The 22,654-nt window shown below is 39.3% G+C and overlaps 1 protein-coding gene across 3 annotated transcripts in view; it reads left to right on the forward strand.

The window, feature by feature from the left end:
* LOC127866387 (serine/threonine-protein kinase 31-like) overlaps positions 1-22,654 on the forward strand; it is a 103,940-nt gene that overhangs the window by 54,889 nt on the left and 26,397 nt on the right. For all 3 annotated transcript variants that reach the window (XM_052406878.1, XM_052406876.1, XM_052406877.1), the window contains one exon: positions 20,368-20,500. In XM_052406878.1, the coding sequence (XP_052262838.1) occupies positions 20,368-20,500 (133 nt within the window). The remainder of the gene's footprint in view (positions 1-20,367; positions 20,501-22,654) is intronic.

The raw sequence follows: 22,654 nt of genomic DNA on the forward strand, positions 1-22,654 counted from the left end.
ATATAATTTGGTATATTTGTTCACCATCATGGGACGGTGTGTCGCGTGGAAAAAATCTTTGATATTTCCAATGTCAAGGTCACCCTTGGATTTCAAAGGTCAAATGCTTGTCCGGGCCATAACTTTATCATTTATTGTGAGATTTTAAAATCATTTGGCAAATTTGTTTACCATCATTGGATGGTGTTTTCGCGTGAAAGAAATACGTCGATATCTCCAAGGTCAAGGTCACACTTTGAGTTCAAAGATCATTATGGCCATAAATGAGCTTGTCCGGGCAATAACTATGTCGTTCATTGTGAGATTTTAAAATCACGTGTCACATTTGTTCACCATAATTGGACGGTGTGTTGCGCGAAGAATTACCTTGATATCTCCAAGGTCAAGGTCACACTGTGAGTTCAAAGGTAAAAAATAACCATATATGATCTTGTCCGGGCCATAACTATGTCATTGATTGTGAGATTTTAAAATTACTTAGTACATTTGTTCACAATCATTGGACAATGTGTCATGTGAAAGAATTACGTCGATATGTCCAAGGTCAAGGTCACACTTGGAGGTCAAAAGTGAAAAATGGCCATAAATGAGCTTGTCCGGGCCATAACTATGTCATTCATTGTGAGATTTTAAAATGACTTTGTGCATTAACTTTGTTCACAGTCATTGGACGGTGTGTCATGCGAAAGAATTCAAGAGTTCAAAGGTCAAAATTGCCATAAATAATAGTGGCATAATAATTCTTTAATATCGCCATAAATTAGATTCTCTTGTTTTGTGAAGACAGCATGCAAAATAGTCTGTGTCAATGCAGCACGTGGGGGTAAACGTCACGTCTGTGACAAAGCTCTAGTTAAGTCGTATAACTAGACATTTGCATGTCATCAATTTGTGTTTTTTTGGAGAGAAAAAAACAACAGATTGCAGTTGCTTAAATAGGAAAGGTTCTCTTGGTGTAAATATCCACCTGTGTCATCAAATTTGCGAGGTAGGTTGTTAGGCACGCACAAACCAGTTGTCAAATTTGATTGCGTTGAAAGTGCTTGATATATGAATGCTGCTGCTTTATGTCGCTAATTATTACAGTTTTTATAAAGTGACTAATAGATCTTTTAGTAAAGAATTGAATATTATTTTGATAAGTTTGTATCAGCCAATTTTTTTTTTTTAATAGTTGGGTTAAATATTAATATTAGAGAATAATTTATGATTAACACAGCCAAATTGTACAGACATCATTTGTCAATCAAGAGTGTCTTTCAATAAAAGGTCCTGGTTGCTTATTATCCCTCAATATGTTTTTCAATACCAAATAATGATTGCAGTGCAAGTGGATTGTCAAATTTACTTGCTGTGCAGGACAAGTTGTTCAGGAAAATATTTCAAATCCTGCTTCTATTGCTAACATTAAGTATATAGACAATGTTAGGTTAGTGTTCAGGGGTTTTTTTTACTAAGAAAATGACGCCGATATTCGGCGTCTTCCCCTACCAGAATTTTTCCCCTAAAAATACCATTTCCCCTCAAAAAATATAATTTTTCACCAAAATATAATATTTTACCCTCAAAGAAATGTTGTTTTTTTTCTTTTGGGAAGTCGACACTTATCCAATTTGTACCATGTACAACGATCTCGCTCTCTCCCGACGAACACTCAAATCTCAGAATCCCAGTGATTCTATATATAGCTCTTAAATTACGTCATGGAAACCGGGCAACTAATCATGTGACTATTTTACTGGATTCCGGTCTTGCGCGAGAAGGGTGTTTCGTCAATTAATTACCGGAAACCAGTCGAATTTTCATCCGGGTTATGTGAAAGCCAAGATATAAACGTTAAAACAGAAAAAAAGTCTCACAATTGGCGTTCATACACGAACAAAATAAAACGTTCGGACTCGGAAAATATTAATTGCGTTGACGCATTTTTTAAGAATGAATCATCAAAAACCGTTGAAACCCAGCAAGATTCGGAGGTACATGTAATCAACATCGATTAATACTGTCGGATTATTGTGAAAGTGAAAGTATACAATCGGCAGCTGCCGCACCTTTCCCTTCCAATACTGTAGCAGATCTAGATCGTCAACCCATTCATCATGAAATTGAAATCATAATATTGACATCATTCCCCGGCCCCAGTTGAAAACATTTCCCATTATTAGATCTACACCTGCAACTTTATTTAGGACTTTGACTTTAATATCATACTTGTTCATGTGTTTAAGAACAAAAAGGTCAGAGACATGCCTCTTTTTCTAAAAAAAAAACCTGAAGTCTGTAGGTGAGTTATAGACATTGAAATGCGCAGTTTTTATTTTTTCCCCAAATATGTCTCTTTCGCGCTCGATTTTCCCCTTTTACCCAGCGTCCAGCGTCTTCCCCTTTTTGTAAAAAAAACCCCTGGTGTTTAATAAAAGTATTTGATTTAGTGAGGCTTACAAAACATAAACCACAAGCCTTGGAGGGTGGTTCAGGTTTTTAAGCTTAGAAAACGAAGATATCTGTTTTAAACACTAACCTGGTATTTTATCAATCCCACCATTTTTAGCTCACCTTTTGCTCATGGTAAGCTTTTGTGATCGCCTTTTGTCTGTTGTGTGTCAAGCGTCGTCAACATTTGCCTTGTTAACACTATAGAGGCAAGATTTATTGTCCAAATTATTGTCAGAATATTTTTCTCAATGATATCTTGGATGAGTTGTATTGTATGGCTAAAGTAAAACATTGTTTACACTCAAGTAGTTACATTATTGTCCAATCTTCATGAAACTTGGTCAAAATATTTGTTCTTATGATATCTGTGTTCAAAATTGGTTCTGGTCTGCCAGGGGGCGGGGCATTTTTCCTGATATGGCTTTAGTAAAACCATGTTAACACTCTTAAATTCACATTTATTGTGCAATCTTCATGGACATTTTTTTCTAATTATATAATGGATGATTTCAAAAAGGATTCTGGTCTGTTGAAAAACATGACTGCCAGGCGACAGGGCATTTTTCTTTATATGGCTAAGGTAAAATCTTGTTAACAAACTAAAAGTCACATTATTGAGGGCCCTCAATTTGCACTTTTTACCGCCGAATAGCGGCGGCTTCCCCCATGAAAATAGTATAATTTTTTCCGCTATTTTGTGGAAAAATTCCCCCTAGAAAAAAAAATGAAAAAATAAAATAAATGAAAAACCTTTAATGCTGTAAAGATATTGTAAGTGTTTTTTAGCCTTATGATACGGCTGTAGACAGAAATATGACGCTTTGCGCACCTGCATGATTTATGCATCTGCACCGTTTCCAGATAATAAATTGTCACACAATGCACAATGCTAAGTCATACCGAAAAAAAGCTTATGAAAAAAGCGATTTCTTCCTGCAAAAAATAGATTTTCTGTTGAAACAAACTGCATTTAATAGATAGTATTAATAAAAACCAAACAGACAGTCACACACAGGCATCCGCGACTGCGTCATCAAATGACAAGTCGATGGAAATTGAAGATGAACAAGAGTCTGTGCAAAATCATGAAACAGACTGTCACACACATGCATCAGCGATTTATAAATAATGTAATATTTATTTTTTCACCAGTATTTTATTTTATTAACACTACTCTATAGAGTCATTTTCTTATCCAACAGTTCATATTTTTAAAAACACATCGCTGACTAGTTAAGAGACGAGAGAAGAAAATGTTTCTTTTCAATAATTATTTGAGCACTAATAATGGCAACTTGCCATAAATAAAGGACCATGTATGTGTGTAAAAAAGGAGAGAAATACTGCTGGAACAACAGAAGTTTCACCTCTTTATTATATTGTCATTCATTTTATAATACATCATCATACATCATTACAGTATAGTCTAATATAATGAGTGGCAAATATACTAAATATTAAAAAAGCAATGAATGTAGTGCAAACATGTACAAAAAAATAAAGTAATGAGAGACTAAGTAAAAAAATCCCCCATAAAAAGTAATCAGCGCGAAAATTCCTCTCATGAGGGTTGTGGGTGGCTTCCCTTGGCGGCAAGAGAGGGCCCTGTTATTTTAATAGCTTAAATATGTTACCTGCTATCAAATAGCTACTTACTCCGAAGGATCGTATATTATCCGGAAGCTTTCTGTCCGAATCCCACACTTGTCAGTAAACCGTATAGGTCGGAAGGGTCACATAGTGCAGTGCAACCAAAAACGGGATATTACCCAGAATCCTTCACTCTTATTCCGGATGGCGATATATAGGCTGACATTTTTGTTGTTTACATTAATTGTTGCTCTGTTTCGCTGGATTTTTCTATTTTACAGAACTAGAGAAGTTTTGAATTGTGTTTTAAAATATTCTCTCTTTTAAAATATATACTCCCTTAAGGCAAAAAAATGCCTCAAACACGTGGTTCGTGTGGCCACATTAGAGCAGCTTGGGATAACCATGACAGCTGCCTTTCGTGTGCCGGGTGCAACCAGGACAACTGCTGCCCTTTCTGTGTGAATTGGTGAGAAGAAACTTGGGCCACCAAGCGAAGACCATTCAAGAGCCGGAAACGCAACATGCGTGGCTCAGGTCAAAGTCGGCAGGGGTGGCAAAATCTCAAAAAACTATACTTGTCCACGGACAACCATTTAGGAAATTTAACTTGTCCGTTGCTGAACTACACTTGTCCGTTAATGTTTACATGTATATAAATTATAAACGCATTTATTGATTAATGTTAAATAATGTGGAATATATCAAAATGAGCATGATTTGCTTGTTTTGTTTATAATTGTATTTCAATGGTACATTCATTATAGCAGTATATTATAAACAATATAAAGACTTTCTCAAACTTTAAATCTTGCGAAGCTAGTGTTATTAAAAGATGTGTTGAACATAAGTACATTGTAATCTTAACAAATTAAACTAGTCCAATATGTGGACCTCATCAGACTGAGGCTCTGCACCGCTACTGGTAGCAATTTGATTATCATCAACTGGTAACCATTGAAATCTCTGAGCCAAGTTTCTTAAAAAGTTCTGGTGCGTTTACTTAGATCATATTTTTCATCATAATCTTTCTTAGTTTTTTGGGAGGTGGGCTGCTCAAAGCTTCGGGTTTCTGCTCCGTGGTTGAAGATTTAAAAAAAGTTTCATCTTTACCGTTATAGTCGTCTTAAATAACAAGGTAGACCGTGTTTTGATTATCTTCGTTTGATACGTTTTATTTCCGTCTGATTGTAAAAATAAAGAAACCAGTCTGTACACTGTCTAACAGTCGGACCGAATGTTAAAAATGCGGCATGCTCGCGGTCTCTTATAGAAACAGGGAGTCCACTGCGCAGGAGAGTGTACGTATTTTAGCTTGATTGCTCCGCAAATAGCACTGACAATGTAATCGCGTGTCAACATCCGGTTTTGTAAAACTTAATTAAAGCTTTAATACAATGTATTTATGTATACCTAGACGCGACTTTAAAAAAACTTGTTGTCCACGGACAACATAATTGAAAAAAATCAGTTGCCCAGACAAGCAAATGTACGACTCGGGCAACTCGGACATTTGATTTCGCCACCCCTGGTCGGGAAAGTTCGGCTAGCCAGGACTTTTCCCAACACGACCTCGACCACATGGCATCAGGAGATAATCAGGAGATGCCATGCACCGGTCCTTGCCCGGTGACGACAAAGGTCATATTTTGACCGGTCCGTTCATCGGGAACGACCAGTTGTCAGGTGACGTCACCGGTTAACATTGACCGGTCCAGTCACCGGTCATGCTATGACCGGTGTCATCACCGGTCATGCTATGACCGGTGTCGTCACCTGTCAACATTGACTGGTCACCGGTCATGCTATGACCGGTCACCGGTCATGCTATGACCGGTGTCTTCACCGGTCCGGTCACCTGTCATGCTATGACCGGTCCGGTCACCGGTCAGTCCCCTAGGCGATCCTTCTCTGAGGAATCTCGTGACACCCTTCCACGTGTGTTGGCCTCTATTTTGGCCTCAACACGCACTTCAGCCGATCCTACAACCACTGGGTAAAATTTGTATTCAAACACTAGTTGTATACATATCAGGCTCCAGGTACAGGGGTTAACCTAACCACTTTGGCTGCGTTTTCAGCCCCACGGGTCTCTTCCACATTGCATAGAAGTATAACCCGGGCTGCCGCTACACCATCAAATCCCAATACTTTGTGGATCCAACAGTCGCCGGGAATCTTTGCAGCGTCCTCACACTACTTTGGGGGAAGGGGTCCGCAGCCCTTAGGAGGGGGAATTTTCGCGGCGTTTCCCTTTTTGGGGGATTTTTTTACTTACTCTCTCATTATTACATTTGTACATGTTTGCACTAAATTCATTGCATTTTTCATAATTTAGTATGTTTGAAAAGATCTAATTGAAATCGAATTGAGACATAATAATCATGAGATGAGACACATCTTTCTTAAAAAAAAAAAAATATATATGAGGATCGTCGTGAGAAAACCGGGCTTAATAACAAAATTTTCGAATTTGAGATTTTTATAGTTTCTTAAAGTGCAGACCTTTCTGAGCATAACGGTATGTTTGTTTTAAGTATCCGATGCAAAACGGCGGATTAATGGGTATTTAATGACGTCACAGAATCCGTTTTTTTATTCGCTTACGTTATGACGTTATATTTATGACGTCGTGTAATTTTCTTGTATCACATTTCTTTCAATATTTATAAATATTTTTTAATCACTTAACCGGTAAAAACTTACAACAATATGATCAAAATAAGTATATTTTATATTTTCATTATTCGTAACTACATTTTGTTTCCTCGCAACGATAGAATGTCGGCGATAAGAAAAGCGTGACGTGTCGCGATTTTAGACGGCTTGTGGCTAATTTTGATCCGAAACCAGTCATCATTTGAAAAATCTTACCGACATAATTATAAATAAATGTATCAATTTGATGCAACGTTTAAAGAAAACATTATTTTATAAATCGTTATCTTTCATTTTACGACAAAGCCAAATATAGCTACCTAAAAAAACTCTTAAATTTGCGATTTCTACTTGACGTCGAGGGCAGATTGTAGGGTTTGTTTTGTTTTACTTTCATTGTTCCTTTAATGCATTATTCTTTAAAGGGCTTATATATAATTATTATAATAATTATATTATAAAACAACCAATGCTATAGTTTATGAATGTGTTGATGCGCAAAGTATCACATACAGAGATAATTGAAAACAATGAAATGGCATTTGTATCATAATAGTACACACTATTCAGGACAGTAAGTCATATATGTTTCTGGCACGTACAGTTGAGTGATGTTTATTGAATACATTAACAATATGCACGTCGTCACAAGAGTCAATTTCCAAAGAAATATTCCTTCGACGCTGGTCGGACATATCGGCTTACGGATCGGCGCAAGTATTGCCGGCGGTCTGCACTCAATCCAGCAGAGGGAACTGGGTGTGGACGCTCCACATTCTGGAACCGAAATGTCGGGGTTTTCAGGATCTGCAATTCCTTCTCTTCTCCGTCGTGTTGGATTTTTGCAGTCACAATACCCGGCTTTCTTTGGTCAAATCTAAAGTACTGGTACTGCCTGAAAGGGTTAACAAATACATTAATTTATGCAAATAAGCATGACAAAATAATGTAAAGAATAAATGTCGACAAAAAGTGCTGGGTTAGTAACCGTTACGACATCAATTGTTTAAGTTTACTTAACATTTTAACCTTCAAGTCTGTAACACGTACTTACATTATTCCTGTAACAGGTTTGAAGTACAATTCCAGGAAAGGCTTCCATTGCCGCCATGTCCAGGTCGGGTACGAGACTGCCGTGTTGGTAACAGACGACTGGTCAACAAGCGCCGTTAGTTGTTCGAGAGTCTCACAGTTGTGGTTCCGGTATCGTTTTTTTATATGCGCAAATCCGGAATCCACCAAACACCTTGCATGCCCTTTGACAGAAACAAAAATGTTTTGATATAATTGTACTGATAATGATATATTTGACATGTCTTAATAAAATGCTAAATAATGTTAAAAAAAACTCATTTGTCTAATTATTAAAATGCGATAGAACAAAATTGTAAGTGTTTTTGAATATTTCGGCGCGTATTACCCCTTCAGAAAATAATTAAGGTAGGGAATTGAAAAATGATTAAAAAAAATATTTTAAGAAAGTTATTCGACAATACATCAAATTATTTTTCCGTAATATAATTTGTATACATACCAGGAACTTGCATGTGATACTCAATCAAGCGATGTTGGCCGGTCATCACTCGCCACATGAAATAACCAAGAACGTACCGGTTTTTGTTCTGCCCTGCAATGTAAAAGCCCTGTGTGGAATCTTTATTTTGGCACTGCGTACATAACATACATGTAGAAATACGTGGAAAAGCTGCTAAATGATTCACTTTAAAAATACTTGTGCGCAAGCGAAATCAGCAAGACAACTGTGCGCGCAAAAAACACATGCACACGTTGTACATGCACACACATACGTTCTTATATAAAATGTACATACCGGGGCAATTGTCTGCATGAACGGAACAAGTGTAAGCATCAGACTCGTAATTCTGCAGGGCCCAATCAAGCATAGAAAGGACAGCGTCCGGGCCATGTGAGGTCTTTCCGTCCTTGCCAATCGTTTGGTCCTCGTCAATCAGGAAGTTCAACTGGCGGGGAATACTGTCCACTCGAACGCCAAAGATCTGAACCTTCCTTAGAGTGAGGAAATATAGCGGTCCTATCTGGCGGGAATAGTGAGGTAGACTCACATTCTGGCTAAAATCGAACGTGAAATGGACATATCTGTCTGGACCTTCATTTGCCTCCTTACTTTTCCTGATGCAATCGTTGTATACATCTCTTTCCTGAAAAATAGCAATCATTTTTCAAACGTTAAAACACTGAAGAACGGCTGCAAATTATACGATTTAATAAAGATAATACAATTGATGAAGCACTCGTTTTGGTACATATGATAATACCAATGTATCAGATTTGTTTTGTTTAGAAGACGTTTGGACACGACGAATTAAAAAAATTGTAAAGCCTACAATTATTTCCTATTTACTAAATGCAAGACTATATTATAATTATGTGTCAAACATTTTTACCTTTTGTGCTAAAAGAATGTGATTCCTGAACGAGTCTGTAGCTGTCAATTTCTCTTCTTCCGTCACAGCATCCATGACACCCCTCCTGAGTGTTTTTGCACTTGGCACAAACGTCATCACGTGGACCAGCGATCCGGATGTGCGGTAAGCACATGCGCCATATTTCCTTGAAGACCGTTATTTCTATGACCCTGGAACCAGCTTCCGTGCATGATGTCTGGTACTGTTGATGCAGGTTGGTCTTTGTTGTGTCAGATGTTAAGTATACAGTCGGAACGTTGTCTACACCTCTCGGGCGGCTGGTTGTGGTAGACCCCGTTCATCCGCATAATTACGTATGAAGTGCACAACGCGCATGACATCATCGTAACAAACAGCATGCTTTGGCTTTCTTCCACGGTTGCCATGAACTCTAGGCGTCAAACCATGTTCTCTGACATGCTGCTGTAATGATAAAAGCTGGTGCTTACCGATGTCAAAGAACAGCATAAATGTTTTTTTACATACGGCACTCCCCGCTACCCTAAACTCAACCCTGGCTCGCTTCCGTTGCTTCCCTCTTTTAGTTGTTTCCCCATCAACATCTTTCAACAAGGTCATAACGTTAAGTTCCTTCTCCTCTTTGGCCAGCGCCCTTATATCTAACAAATGGTTAACAACAGTATCAAAATTAAAACGTTTATCACACTGATGTTTACAGCCGCATCCGTCCGACAGAAACTTACGCACGTTACGAAATGCGTCATCGTGAGCGTCGCCGGTTTCTTGTGCATCCTCACCTTGGTTGCTTTCGTTATGTTCTGCACCTTCGTTGCGGACCAGGTAATCCCGGACCCGGGTAGCAATTAATACTTCGGGCTCTTCAGGATCAACTAAGGGCGTTTCATCACACAGCACTTCCTGTGAGTTGACCGGTGTCCGACCAAAATGGTCCGACAATACAGATTCTAGTTCCTTAAAATATAGAAATGTGTATATTATAGGCCTTATATCACACGTGTTTATAATAACTTCATATGCATGTGATGTCAGTAAATTTAATATTAATTTTACTAACTTTCAATATGCAGTATGCATAGAATATTAACTACAATCTTGAATTAAAAGCGAATGAGCGATATTATAACGAACTTATTATTCCCAACAAAGGTATGTATGTCATTTAAATATTAAACATTGTAGTCACAACTGTTAATCAAGATCTAAATTACAGTTTGATTTATACTGCGTACACAATTAGGCCTATATACCTTTAAATGGACATCACTTAAAAAATCATTTTAGCATGTTGCACTTTGCTTATAGGTGATAATGAAACGCTTAAATTTTTATTAAATTACATTAAATTAAGGTAAGGTAACGTGATTAAAATTCAATATTATTTAAATAATAAATAATTAGCATGCAACTATCTGCAAATGACAAATAAGAGTTTATAAAAACGGTCCGGTGATGGGAATCGAACTACTGAACATCAGTTTCGAAGCGCTTCGATGCATCCATTACACCACAAGCACAACGTACAATACCGAGAGAAAATAAGGTCCATATATAAACAATAATTATTAAATGAAAACAATAATTATTAAATGAAAACAAAGAAACGACCATTTTGAAATGTCAAAACTAATGATACTCATATTTTTCTCATAACAACGTACACCACTATTCGTTGCTCGTTTACGCAATGTTAGTATTTATTGAACTATCTATCATTTATTCGTTGCTCGTTTAAGCACTGTTAGTATTTATTTAACTATCTATCATAAATACATGATTGTAAACAACAAATGTACAGAAAGAAAACAGTTTTTTTTATAACGCATTTCATAACTATCATAGCGTTCGATTTGGATAGAGCAAAGTTTACTAGATTTCTAGAGGCTAAAGAGCAAAACTGCAACATTTTGTTTTACTTTCACTTCAGACGGTTCATGTTATAAAAGCAATAGAAATTAAAATATGTCCAACAGAAAGGTTCATAACACTACAATCATGAACAAACAAATAGTTACCTCCATTTCTTTATCCATCATGTAATTCCGAGAATCACAATAATTCCGCAAATAACACGTAATATGTTTACACCAAACAATAAAATATTTCCCGGGTAAAACAATGACGTAGGTTAAAGCGGGTTTTCCCAATAACGTCATCAATGTCATTTAGCCTGGTTTTCTCACGACGCGCCTCATATATATTATTTTTTTTAGGGGGAATTTTTCCCCCCAAAAGGGGAAAAAAGTATACTTTTAAGGTGGGGGACTGATTTGATAGATTGAGGGCCCTGCTTTGTCCCTATTACGACTGATCCTTTACAAGCGACCGCTGGTATTCAAAGTGAGTCTGCTGACTTGATCACTGATCGACCTAATTCACCAGCTATATCTTTGATGGTGCCGGAAAACAATCCTCTCATGATAGAAGCGTATGAATCTAGTATTCCTACTTCTGTATCCTCCGGTTTCAATCAATTCAATGCTCCCGCAGACGGTTCGATTGAGGCGGGTTCAGAGTCAAATGAGGCCGAACCTTATTATTTGGCCTCTATCAATCAGGTTTACGAACTAATGTTCCATACCTTAGATGAGGACTTCTGCCCCCGCCCTTTCTTGTCTTCTACAGGATCTGCTGTTACCGTTACAGAACAGGTAGCCCGCAGACGGGAGCCCGGCAGGATAAGTAAGGCGACTCCTCAAGTGGATCTCTGCCCTCCTATTGGCTCTCCACAATGGCTGTATTCCAGTCACTTGAGCCAGCCAATAAGCCTTCGCCATCTCCATGGAAAGCCCCTAAGGAGCTGACGGAGCCCCGGTTCCCGACCCTTCTACCGGATTTGACCTTTCCAAACTTCCGGTTCCTGATGCTGACATTAGTAATGCCTTCATCATCTACCCATACAGCAGTCCCTTATTCCCTGTTATAAAATTGGGAGCTGAGAGAAGGCCGTTCCATAGGTCTGGCTAACCAGCTAGATCTTATGGCAGCCACAGCCTTAGACATGGTTTGGGAGCTTTCTGATTCAATCCAAGAGGAGCTCCGTGCCTTGTTGATACACCTTTCACGTACTACGCAGTGTTTATCACACAATGCTGGGTCGTCAATGTCTGAGATGTTAAGAGACCTCATCCTCTCTTCCTTGCCCAATAATTTCCTTTTGGAAACAGGCGTTAACTCCCTTCGAACTGCTCCTTCAACAGCAGATTCTCTTTTCAGAGGGAGGATACAGGCGGCACTTAATGCTGATCGTGAAGATCAGATACATGCCTCCTAAGCTAGGAGCAACTCTGGCCAGCGCCCTGTGGTTTTTAAGCGCCCTGCTGCTAAGCCCCCAGGAGCCCCACCGGCCAAGAACGTTAAAAGGGACAGTTTCCCTACAAAGCGTCCTTCTGCTCCACTTCAGCCCACACATAGGCCTCCTTTTCAAAACTGAACATCTTCCTGTTCCGTTCATCGGTCACCGGGTAACGACGAGTTGACTGGTCCGGTGACGTCACCGGTCGACATTGACCGGTCCGGTCACCGGTCATGCTATGACCGGTGTCGTCACCGTTCACTGACCGGTCCGGTCACCGGTCATGCTATGACTGGTCTGGTCACCGGTCATTGACTGGTCCGTTCACTGACCAGTCCGGTCACCGATCATGTTATGACGGGTCCGGTCACCAGGTACTGGTATGTGTCACAGACAGTTGAGGTCACCCTAGATGTTGACACTACTTTGTCAGTGCTCCACAGCGGTAGACGCAGTCGTGTTTCTACTGTGAGTCACAGACATAAAGGCGTAGTGTCTGATGTTTCCGGCTACTCCTCCACCTCGGGCTCGTCGTCGTATGACTCATCGTCTACTTCGACTAGCCCTCATCATTATCGAAGTGAACGGCGTTCACGCTCAACGGTATCCTGAGCTCTGTAGCAGACTTCGTGCAGTTGGGACGTCTCTTCCTACGACCTCTTCAGCACTATCTCTCAGCTTGTTGGAAATGGTCTCCAGACAATCTGCTAACACAGATTCCCATCCTTCCGTCCTTAGTCCCCCACGTTCAATGGTGGCTAGACGAGGAGACCCTATTGGCAGGAGAACCGCTTCTTCCCCCGCATCCTTCTTTACATCTCATAACGGATGCGAGCATGGAAGGTTGGGGCACTCACCTGGAACCCGCAGCCTGACATCAGGATTGTGGTCTCCTCAGGAGTCTCACCTGCACATAAACAATCTCGACATGCGAGCAGTCTTTCTAGCTGTTTCTCATTTCCAATCACATCTTCCGGACTCCTGTGTGATGGTATAGACAGACAAAACATCAGTCGTGGCTTACATCCAGAAACAGGGAGGTACACACTCTCACTCCCTGTATCTGGAAACAAGGAACTTACTTGTTCTTTGCAAGAGCCTCAATGTCTCTCTCTTGTCCAAACACATACCAGGTCGTCTCAACGCCCTGGCGGACGGTTTGTCTCGCAAACACCAGTTACTTCCATCGGAGTGGACACTTCATCAGGAAGTGGCCAACCAGATTTTCCTCACTTTCGGTTATCCACTGGTCGACCTGTTTGGGACCAGAGACAACCACAGACTTCCTCTGTATGTGAGTCCAGTGTACGAACCAGCAGCGTGGGTGGTAGACGCGCTTTCGTTCGATAGGGATCAACTGGACGCTTACGCTTATCCCCCACCCCTTCTAATTCCCCAAATCTTAGGGAAAATCAGTGTGAGCTTGCCAGATCCTCCTTATCGCCCCTTGGTGGCCCAGGAGATCCTGGTTCAATGACCTTCTCCGTCTCCTGTGCGATTTTCCCAGGGAACTCCCGCACAGGTCAGATCTCCTATCTCAGAGAGGCAGACTTCACGTGGATCCAGACATGTTCCACTTACATGTCTGGCCGTTATCCAACAATCCCTGCAGAAGAAACGCTTTTCTGTCAGGGCTTCAACTCTCATTGCCTCTGCAAGGAGGAAGTCCCCCTGAGCAGTCTATGATGCTCGCTGGAAACTCTTCTCTAATTGGTTTGTTCGAGGGAAAATTGATCCTCTCAATCCCTCTGCTAGACGCATAGCAGATTTTCTCATCTATCTCTTTGATGATAAGAAACTTTCTCTTAGCTCCATCAAAGGATACAGATCTATGCTTTCGCATACCTTGGCTTTTCGTAAGTCATCACAAGTCTGTGCTGACCCAGCCATTTCGGAACTGATCCGAGCCATGGAACTTAAACGTCCTGTGTCTTGTTCTCTTACCCCCAAATGGGATTTGGCTTGTGTTCTTGGATCGCTTACTAAGGCTCCCTATGAACCCCTTAATCAGGCTTCTTTACAGTTCCTTACCTGGAAGACCGTTTTCCTTCTTACCATGGCTTCATCCAAACGTAGAAGTGAAATTCATGCTCTTTCTATCGAAGATAGCCATCTTCGTTTTGATTCCTCCGATGGCTCCGTCACTTTGTTGTGTCAGCCAGGATTCCTTGCTAAAAATCAACTCCCCTCAATGGCTTCTAAACCCTTCAAGGTCCCAAGTCTTTCTAGAACTTGTGGAAATGAAGATGAAAATATACTCCTCTGTCCTGTCAGGCTTTGAAGTTCTATCTTAGTAGAGTTAAGTCTATTCGAGGTTCTTGCAAGAGACTCTTCATTCCCTTAAAAGGGGGGGGGGGGTGATGTGTCTGCGGCTTCTATTTCCCGTTGGGTAGCCTCGACTTTAAGAACGGCTTACTCTTCTCATTCATCTAGGGATTCATCCCTTTTTAAGATTAGACGGCATGAATTACGAGCAATGTTGGCTTCGTGGGCGTAAATTAATCATACCCCACTCTCTGACGTGCTTCAAGCTGCTTTCTGGAGGAATTAGACCAACTTTTCATCTTTATGCCCCCCTTCGAAGAAGAGTGGGTATATTGCTTTGCTCATGTCGGTCGGTCGGTCTGTCCACCAGGAGGTTGTCATACGATAACTCAAGAACGCTTGGGCCTAGGATCATGAAACTTCATAGGTACATTGATCATGACTCGCAGATGACCCCTATAGATTTTGAGGTCACTAGGTCAAAGGTCAAGGTCACAGTGACTCGAAATAGTAAAATGGTTTTTGAATGATAACTCAAGAATGCATACGCGGCCAACAGGGCACACTCTGAACAATATTACTGAAGCAACTGGTCTGTAATCCTAAATCTATAATTATCAGTCCAATGAAACATCATCCTTTTAGTTAAATACAGTGGATCAGTAAAAATATTATCAGAATATGAGATTTTTTGTATATTTTGTATATTAAATATTGTGTTAATGTTTAATTTTGTTGATTAATATAAATATAAGCCGGACAGGGGAGGTAATACACTATTATATCTTTCTTATATACAGGGGAAACAAATGCAATAAGTTTAAATTTATTGTTACAGCATTTGCCTCCCTTGTAATATATTTAAATTTTACCAAATGTAAGGCTAACTGCATTTTTAGCTCATCTATTTTTTGAAAAAAAAAAATGAGCTATTGTCATCACCTTGGCGTTGGCGTCCAGTTAAGTTTTGCGTTTAGGTCCACTTTTCTCAGAAAGTATCAATGCTATTGCATTCAAACTTGGTACACTTACTTACTATCATGAGGGGACTGGGCAGGCAAAGTTAGATAACTCTGGCGTGCATTTTGACAGAATTATGTGCCCTTTTTATACTTAGAAAATTGAAAATTTTGGTTAAGTTTTGCGTTTAGGTCCACTTTTCTCAGTGAGTATCAATGCTATTGCATTCAAACTTGTTACACTTACTTACTATCATGAGGGGACTGGGCAGGCAAAGTTAGATAACTCTGGCATGCATTTTGACAGAATTATGTGCCCTTTTTATACTTAGAAAATTGAAAAAGTTTTGTGTTTAGGTCCATTTTATTCCTTAAGCATCAAAGCTATTGCTTTCATACTTGCAACACTTACTAACTTTCATAAGGGGACTGTGCAGGCAAAGTAATGTAACTCTGACTGGCATTTTGACAGAATTATGTGCCCTTTTTATACTTAGAAAATTGAAAATTTGATTTAAGTTTTGTGTTTAGGTCCACTTTATTCCTACAGTATCAAAGCTATTGCTTTCATACTTGCAACACTTATTAACTATCATAAGGGGACCGTGCAGGCAAAGTTATGTAACTCTGACTGGCATTTGGACGGAATTATGGGCCCTTTATACTTAGAAAATTGAAAATTTGGTTAAGATTTATGTTTTGGTCCACTTTACCCCTAAAGTATCATAGATATTGCTTTCATACTTGGAACACTCAATAACTATCATAAGGGTACAGTAAAAGGACAAGTTGCATAACTCTGGTTGTCATTGTTACGGAATTATGGCCCTTTTTTGACTTAGTAACTTTTAATATATGGTTAAATTTTGTGTTTCGATCCACTTTACTTCTTAAGTATCAAGGCTATTGCTTTCAAACTTCAAATACTTTCATGCTATCATGAGGTTACTGTACCTGGCAAGTTGAATTTTACCTTGACCTTTGAATGACCTTGACTCTCAAGGTCAAATTATTAAATTTTGCTAAAATTGCCATAACTTCTTTATTTATGATTAGATTTGATTGATACTTTGACGAAACTACTCTTACCTGACATACCACAATAGACTCCACCCAAACCGTCCCCCGTGCCCTCCCCACCTCCCCCCCCCCCCCCCTATTTTTTTTTTTTTAAGATCATCTCACAAATGACCACCACACCCCTCACACTATACCCCCCCCCCACCCCCCCCCCCATTTATTTTTTTTTTTTTTTTTTTTTTTTTTTTTTTTTAAGACATCTCACAAATTACCACCACACCCTCATACTATAACCCCCCCCCCCCCCCCCTCCAATTTTTTTTTTTAACGGTTAGTTTGAAATACCGTCCAACCATCCCACCCAAAAAAGCCCCACCCCCCCCCCCCCCCCCCCCCCCCCCGATTTTTTTTCGCTTTTTTTGAAGATAATGTAATAAATGTCCACAACCCCACACTATACACCCCTCTTCACTCCACCCCTCCCTCCTTTGTGATTGAAAATGAGAGTCCCTTCACCTTTAAAAAGAAAATAGATGAGCGGTCTGCACCCGCAAGGCGGTGCTCTTGTTTAATGCATACTACTACTACTGCTGCTGCAGCTGCTGCTGCTACTACTATTACTACTACTTCTACTACTACTACTTCTACTACTACTACTACTACTACTACTACTACTACTACTACTACTACTACTACTACTACTACTACTTCTACTACTACTCTACTACTACTACTACTACTACTACTACTACTATTTCTTCTGCTACCACCACCACCACCACAGTGACAAAAAACGTTTTCACACAATGGCTGCTACTACAACTTATAGCCCATATATGGGAGCATGCATGTTGTACAAACAGCCCTTGTTTTATCTTCGTTTCTCTGGAGTGCCAACAGGTCAACTTGTATTTGTTGGGCCCCCTTGTGGTTGCACAAACGGTAGTATCTTCTACGGCATAGGTTTATTACGCTTATCCGTGAATTAAGTTAATACCGTACTAACGAAGATTAGCTGAGAACCCGAAATATGGGTTCCGCTGTGATGGGGAGCTATGCTTATATATTATATATATATATTATTCGCGAACCTTCCCCCCGCAGCTGCAAAATCAGCTATTTGATAGCAGGTAACGTATTTAAGCTATTAAAACAAATATTTTATAGTAAAATTCATTTTAATTAGTAAAACTTACCTGCTATCTTTGAGTCCCACCTCCCACCCCGCTCTTCGTCTAATATTTTCATATTGTTTATTGGAATAAGAGTGATGGATTCTGGGTAATATCCCTTTTTTGGTTGCACTGCACTATGTGACCGTTCCGACCTATACGGGTTACTGACAAGTGTGGGATTCGGACAGAAAGCTTCCGGATAATATACGATCCTTCGGAGTAAGTAGCTATTTGATAGTTAACTTTGTGATTTTTATTCTCAAAAATTTACTCAAAAAGGTGTTATTTCATCAAAGAAATTTTTAAGCACCCGGTAGGGTTGTATAAAGCAGCAGTGCTGCACTATCAGTCTGTCTGTCTGGCATCCGTTTCTGGAGTTTCTTTCCTATCTGCTTTCAGATATTAACCTTATTTTTGGTGTGTGAGTCAACCTGCATGACTTAGTGATGAAGTTTGAGTTTTGTTCTGGTTTCATTGAATTTTTGCAAAGTTATGGGCCTTGGACTCTAGAATAAAAGTTTTCAAAATTTTTTCCAAAATGCTTGCAGACAGATATTTACATAATTTTTGGTGTGTGCGTTTACCTACATAACTTGAAGAAAGTTACATGACTTTGACTTTGGAATTTTCTTTAAAATAACACTTCCGAAATTATGTCCAAAACGCTAGCAGATACTGAGCTAAGTTTAGGTGTGTGAGTCTACCTACATGACTTACAGATAAAGTTTGAGTTTTGTTTTGACAAAAAAGGTCAAGGTCACAGTGACTCGAAATAGTAAAATGGTTTCCGGATGATAACTCAAGAATGCTTACGCCTAGGATCATGAAACTTCATAGGTACATTGATCATGACTCGCAGATGACCCCTATTGATTTTCAGGTCACTAGGTCAAAGGTCACGGTCACGGTGACTTGAAACAGAAAAATGGTTTCCGGATGATAACTCAAGAACGCTTACGCCTAGGATCATGAAACTTCATAGGTACATTGATCATGACTGGCAGATGGCCCCTATTAATTTTCAGGTCACTAGGTCAAAGGTCAAAGTCACAGTGACTCGAAACAGTAAAATGGTTTTCTGATGATAACTCAAGAATAATTAGGCCTAGGATCATGAAACTTCATAGGTACATTGATCATGACTGGCAGATGACCCCTATTGATTTTCAGGTCACTAGGTCAAAGGTCAAGGTCACAGTGACTAAAAACGTATTCACACAATGGCTGCCACTACAACTGAGAGCCCATATGGGGGACATGCATGTTTTCAAACAGCCCTTGTTAACATTTTTATTGTTTTGTGCAAAAAAACAACACTTATGTTCAAAACCACATATATTTTTATGCCCGTCTTTGAAGAAAGCAGCATAAAGCAGTCTGCAGCAGTTAGCAGTCACAATGTCAGTGCGAAACTCCGTCTTTGCTTTAACTTTGCCATTTATGGATTGTTTGTGAAATTACTTGGTTCAAATATCAGCCACAATAAGACAATATGTCACATGTAACACATGTCTCCTTACCTCATAAGTCAAGGTCACACTAAGACGTCAAAGGTGAAATTGGCCATTTATTGATGGATTGTGGAATAACTTGGCTAAAATTGTAAGTATCATAAGACAAGGTTACACATGTAAAAACTGTCTTCTATATAAAAGGTCAAGGTCACACCTAAAGGTCAATGGTCATATTTGACCACAAAGGGGCTTGTTATTGACATAAGTGGAGTTATGAGGCAATTGTGAATGAGGGGGCATCTGTGCCCTATGGACACATCTTGTTTGTTTGGTTTTTATCCCCACGCTTTTTGAAAAAGCGTGGGTATATTGTGGTTATGAGATAGAATGCAGTCAAGCATAAAAAGCATGAGAAACTCATGGAATAGAGCCTCAAGAATCTATAACAGGGCTGAAACTTTCACTTTGTTACAATTTTAGAATTATTACTAAAAATCTGTCAAAATGTTCAAGTGGGAAAAATGTGAAAAGAATTTAAAGCAAGATTTTGAACAGGCACATCAAAGACAGACATGAAATTCAACATATTCATTGTTGTGTACAAGATTGCGATAGAAAATTTATGAGACGCTACTATTTAGTCAACCATTTAACCTCAAAACATAACTTTTCCAAAACAGAAGCAAGAAGATTGGCTATAAGAGAGCATGTTCAGCCATCTCATAAGTCATTCCAATTAGGATGCCATGTACATAATTGACTACAGTGAAGTTATTTCATTATTAGTAGAGCTGGATGAGGAGGAGAAATTAGGGTATAGATTGTCACTCATTATTTAGGTTATTTTACATTAACTTCTTCATTTCTACACCAAATTACTTCAAAAATCTACTGAACATCTCTTATGGCAATTTCAACTATGCATGGCCCCATTACCAACCCTGGGGCGCCCCTGAGTCAAACATGCGGCGTGGGGATACGAGTCTGCCTCTGCCGCGCTATTTCTAGTTGTAGATAGGAACATTGGCAAGTTTCATATGGAAGCATTCCCTAAGTACTGAACTTACCTACATCATGGTGTTTTACCAGGTCGCCCATTGATGCTTCTAAAGAGAAGAAGCTGCAGGCAGATCTGATCAAGAAACGCCAGGAGAATGAACAACTCCGTAATGAGAAGGACACAGCCAACAAACAGCTCGAGTACATGAAGACAAAGGTCAAGGTGGGTATAGAAATGTCTGGAAGTTTTGAGTTTATTCCTTATACTCAATAGAAGACTGGCCTATTGCAAAAATGGGTCTTGTGCCACATGCAGCCTATACCAAATATAGAATGTATATTGCGATGGCCCCGTTAGGGTGGCATATAGTTGTCTGTCGGGCCCTTTGTCTGTCCAGCAATCCGTTTTCCAGAGGTGTTTCAAGCAACGCTTTGAGATATTGAGCTGATTTTTGGTATGAGTATGACCTACAGATGAAGTGCGAAATTCTTTCCGGTCAAGAGACTTTTGGCCAAGTTAAGGGCCTTGTACTTTGAAATTTTCTTTATACTAACCGTTTTCCGGAGTATTTTTATGCAACTCTTTCATATATTGAGCTGATTTTTGGTGAGTCTACCTACTTTACCTGCAGATGAAGTGTGATATTCGTTCCAGTTAATAAATTTTTGGCAAAGTTATGGGCCTGGGACTAGGAAAAATTTACTCTATACTAACCACTTTCCAGAGGTTTTTACACAACACTTTCAAATATTGAGCTTATTTTTGGTATGTGAGTCTTCCTACATGACCTACAAATGAAATGTGAGTTTCGTTTTTCTGTCTATTGATATTTGGCGAAGTTATGGGCCTTGGACCAAACGCAGGTCTTAATTTTTCATGCTGGGCAGAAAACGCATAAAAAGTATTTGTACATGATGACCTAATTATTTAACCTTTGCTTGGTTCCAATTTTTCTCGACTTTTTATGTCCCCCACTATAGTAGTGGGGGACATATTGTTTTTGCCCTGTCTGTTGGTCTGTTGGCCTGTCTGTTGGTCTGTTGGTCTGTTTGCGCCAACTTTAACATTTTGCAATAACTTTTGTTATATTGAAGATAGCAACTTCATATTTGGCATGCATGTGTATCTCATGAAGCTGCACATTTTGAGTGGTGAAAGGTCAAGGTCATCCATCAAGGTCAGAGGTCAAATATATGTGGCCCAAATTGCTTATCTATAAATACTTTTGCAATATTGAAGATAGCAACTTGATATTTGGCATGCTCATGGAGCTGCACATTTTGAGTGGTGAAAGGTCAAGGTCATCCTTCAAGGTCAGAGGTCAAATATATGTGGCCCAAATCACTTATTTTATGAATACTTTTGCAATATTGAAGATAGCAACTTGATAGTTGGCATGCATGTGTATCTCATGGAGCTGAACATTTTGAGTGGTGAAAGGTCAAGGTCATCCTTCACAAGGTCAAGGTTATCCTTCAAGGTCAAACATCATATAGGGGGACATTGTGTTTCACAAACACATCTTGTTGTTAATTATTCTTTTAAATATGCTCCCCCAAATTTTTTTTGGGGGGGAGCATATAGTCGCCGCTTCGTCTGTCTGTGCGTGTGTCCGTCCGTCCGTGCACAATTTTTCTCCGGGGTTATTTCTCAGCAATTAATGACCAGAATTCAATTAAACTTTATGAGAAGCTTCACTACCAAGAGGAAATGTGAATATTATCACCGGGTTCTGGTCGGATGATTTTTCACAGAGTTATGGCCCTTTGAAATTTTCTATTAACTGTACATATAGTGCAATTTTTGAACGGGCTATTTCTCAGCAACTAATGACCCGAATTCAATGAAACTTTATGGGAAGATTCACTACCAAGAGGAGATGTGCATATTATCAGCGAGTTCTGGTCGGATGATTTTTCACAGAGTTATGGCCCTTTGAAATTTTCTATAAAAAAATTCTTGTCCCCCCAACTATTGTGCAATCAAGACATTTCCTTTTATCTGAATATGCAGTCTTGTGATAAAAAAACCTTTGGGAAGCATCACCCGTCTCCGACGGTTTCTTGTATTACATTTACTTTAATGACAAACAGAGAGAAAGTAACACACTATTTACAAAAAACAGAAGCGTTGTTATTATAATAATCAAGTGACGTTATATTTTTGATAATCATTTCATAATACCAAAGAGTTATAACACCCAAGCAATTTTTAAGCTTTTCATGAATTCTTCGAACAGGAGCAGTGTTAGTTTTTTTGTTCAAAATTTTCCCAATTTAAGTCTAAACGCTGTGAATTTTTCCCAATCCAAAGGGACAAGGCCCGATTCCCTAAATGGTGGGAAAATACACTGACAAGCATTAACAAAAATGGTTG

The sequence above is a fragment of the Dreissena polymorpha genome, chromosome 2 (assembly GCF_020536995.1).
Source record: "Dreissena polymorpha isolate Duluth1 chromosome 2, UMN_Dpol_1.0, whole genome shotgun sequence".
Taxonomy (NCBI): domain Eukaryota; kingdom Metazoa; phylum Mollusca; class Bivalvia; order Myida; family Dreissenidae; genus Dreissena; species Dreissena polymorpha.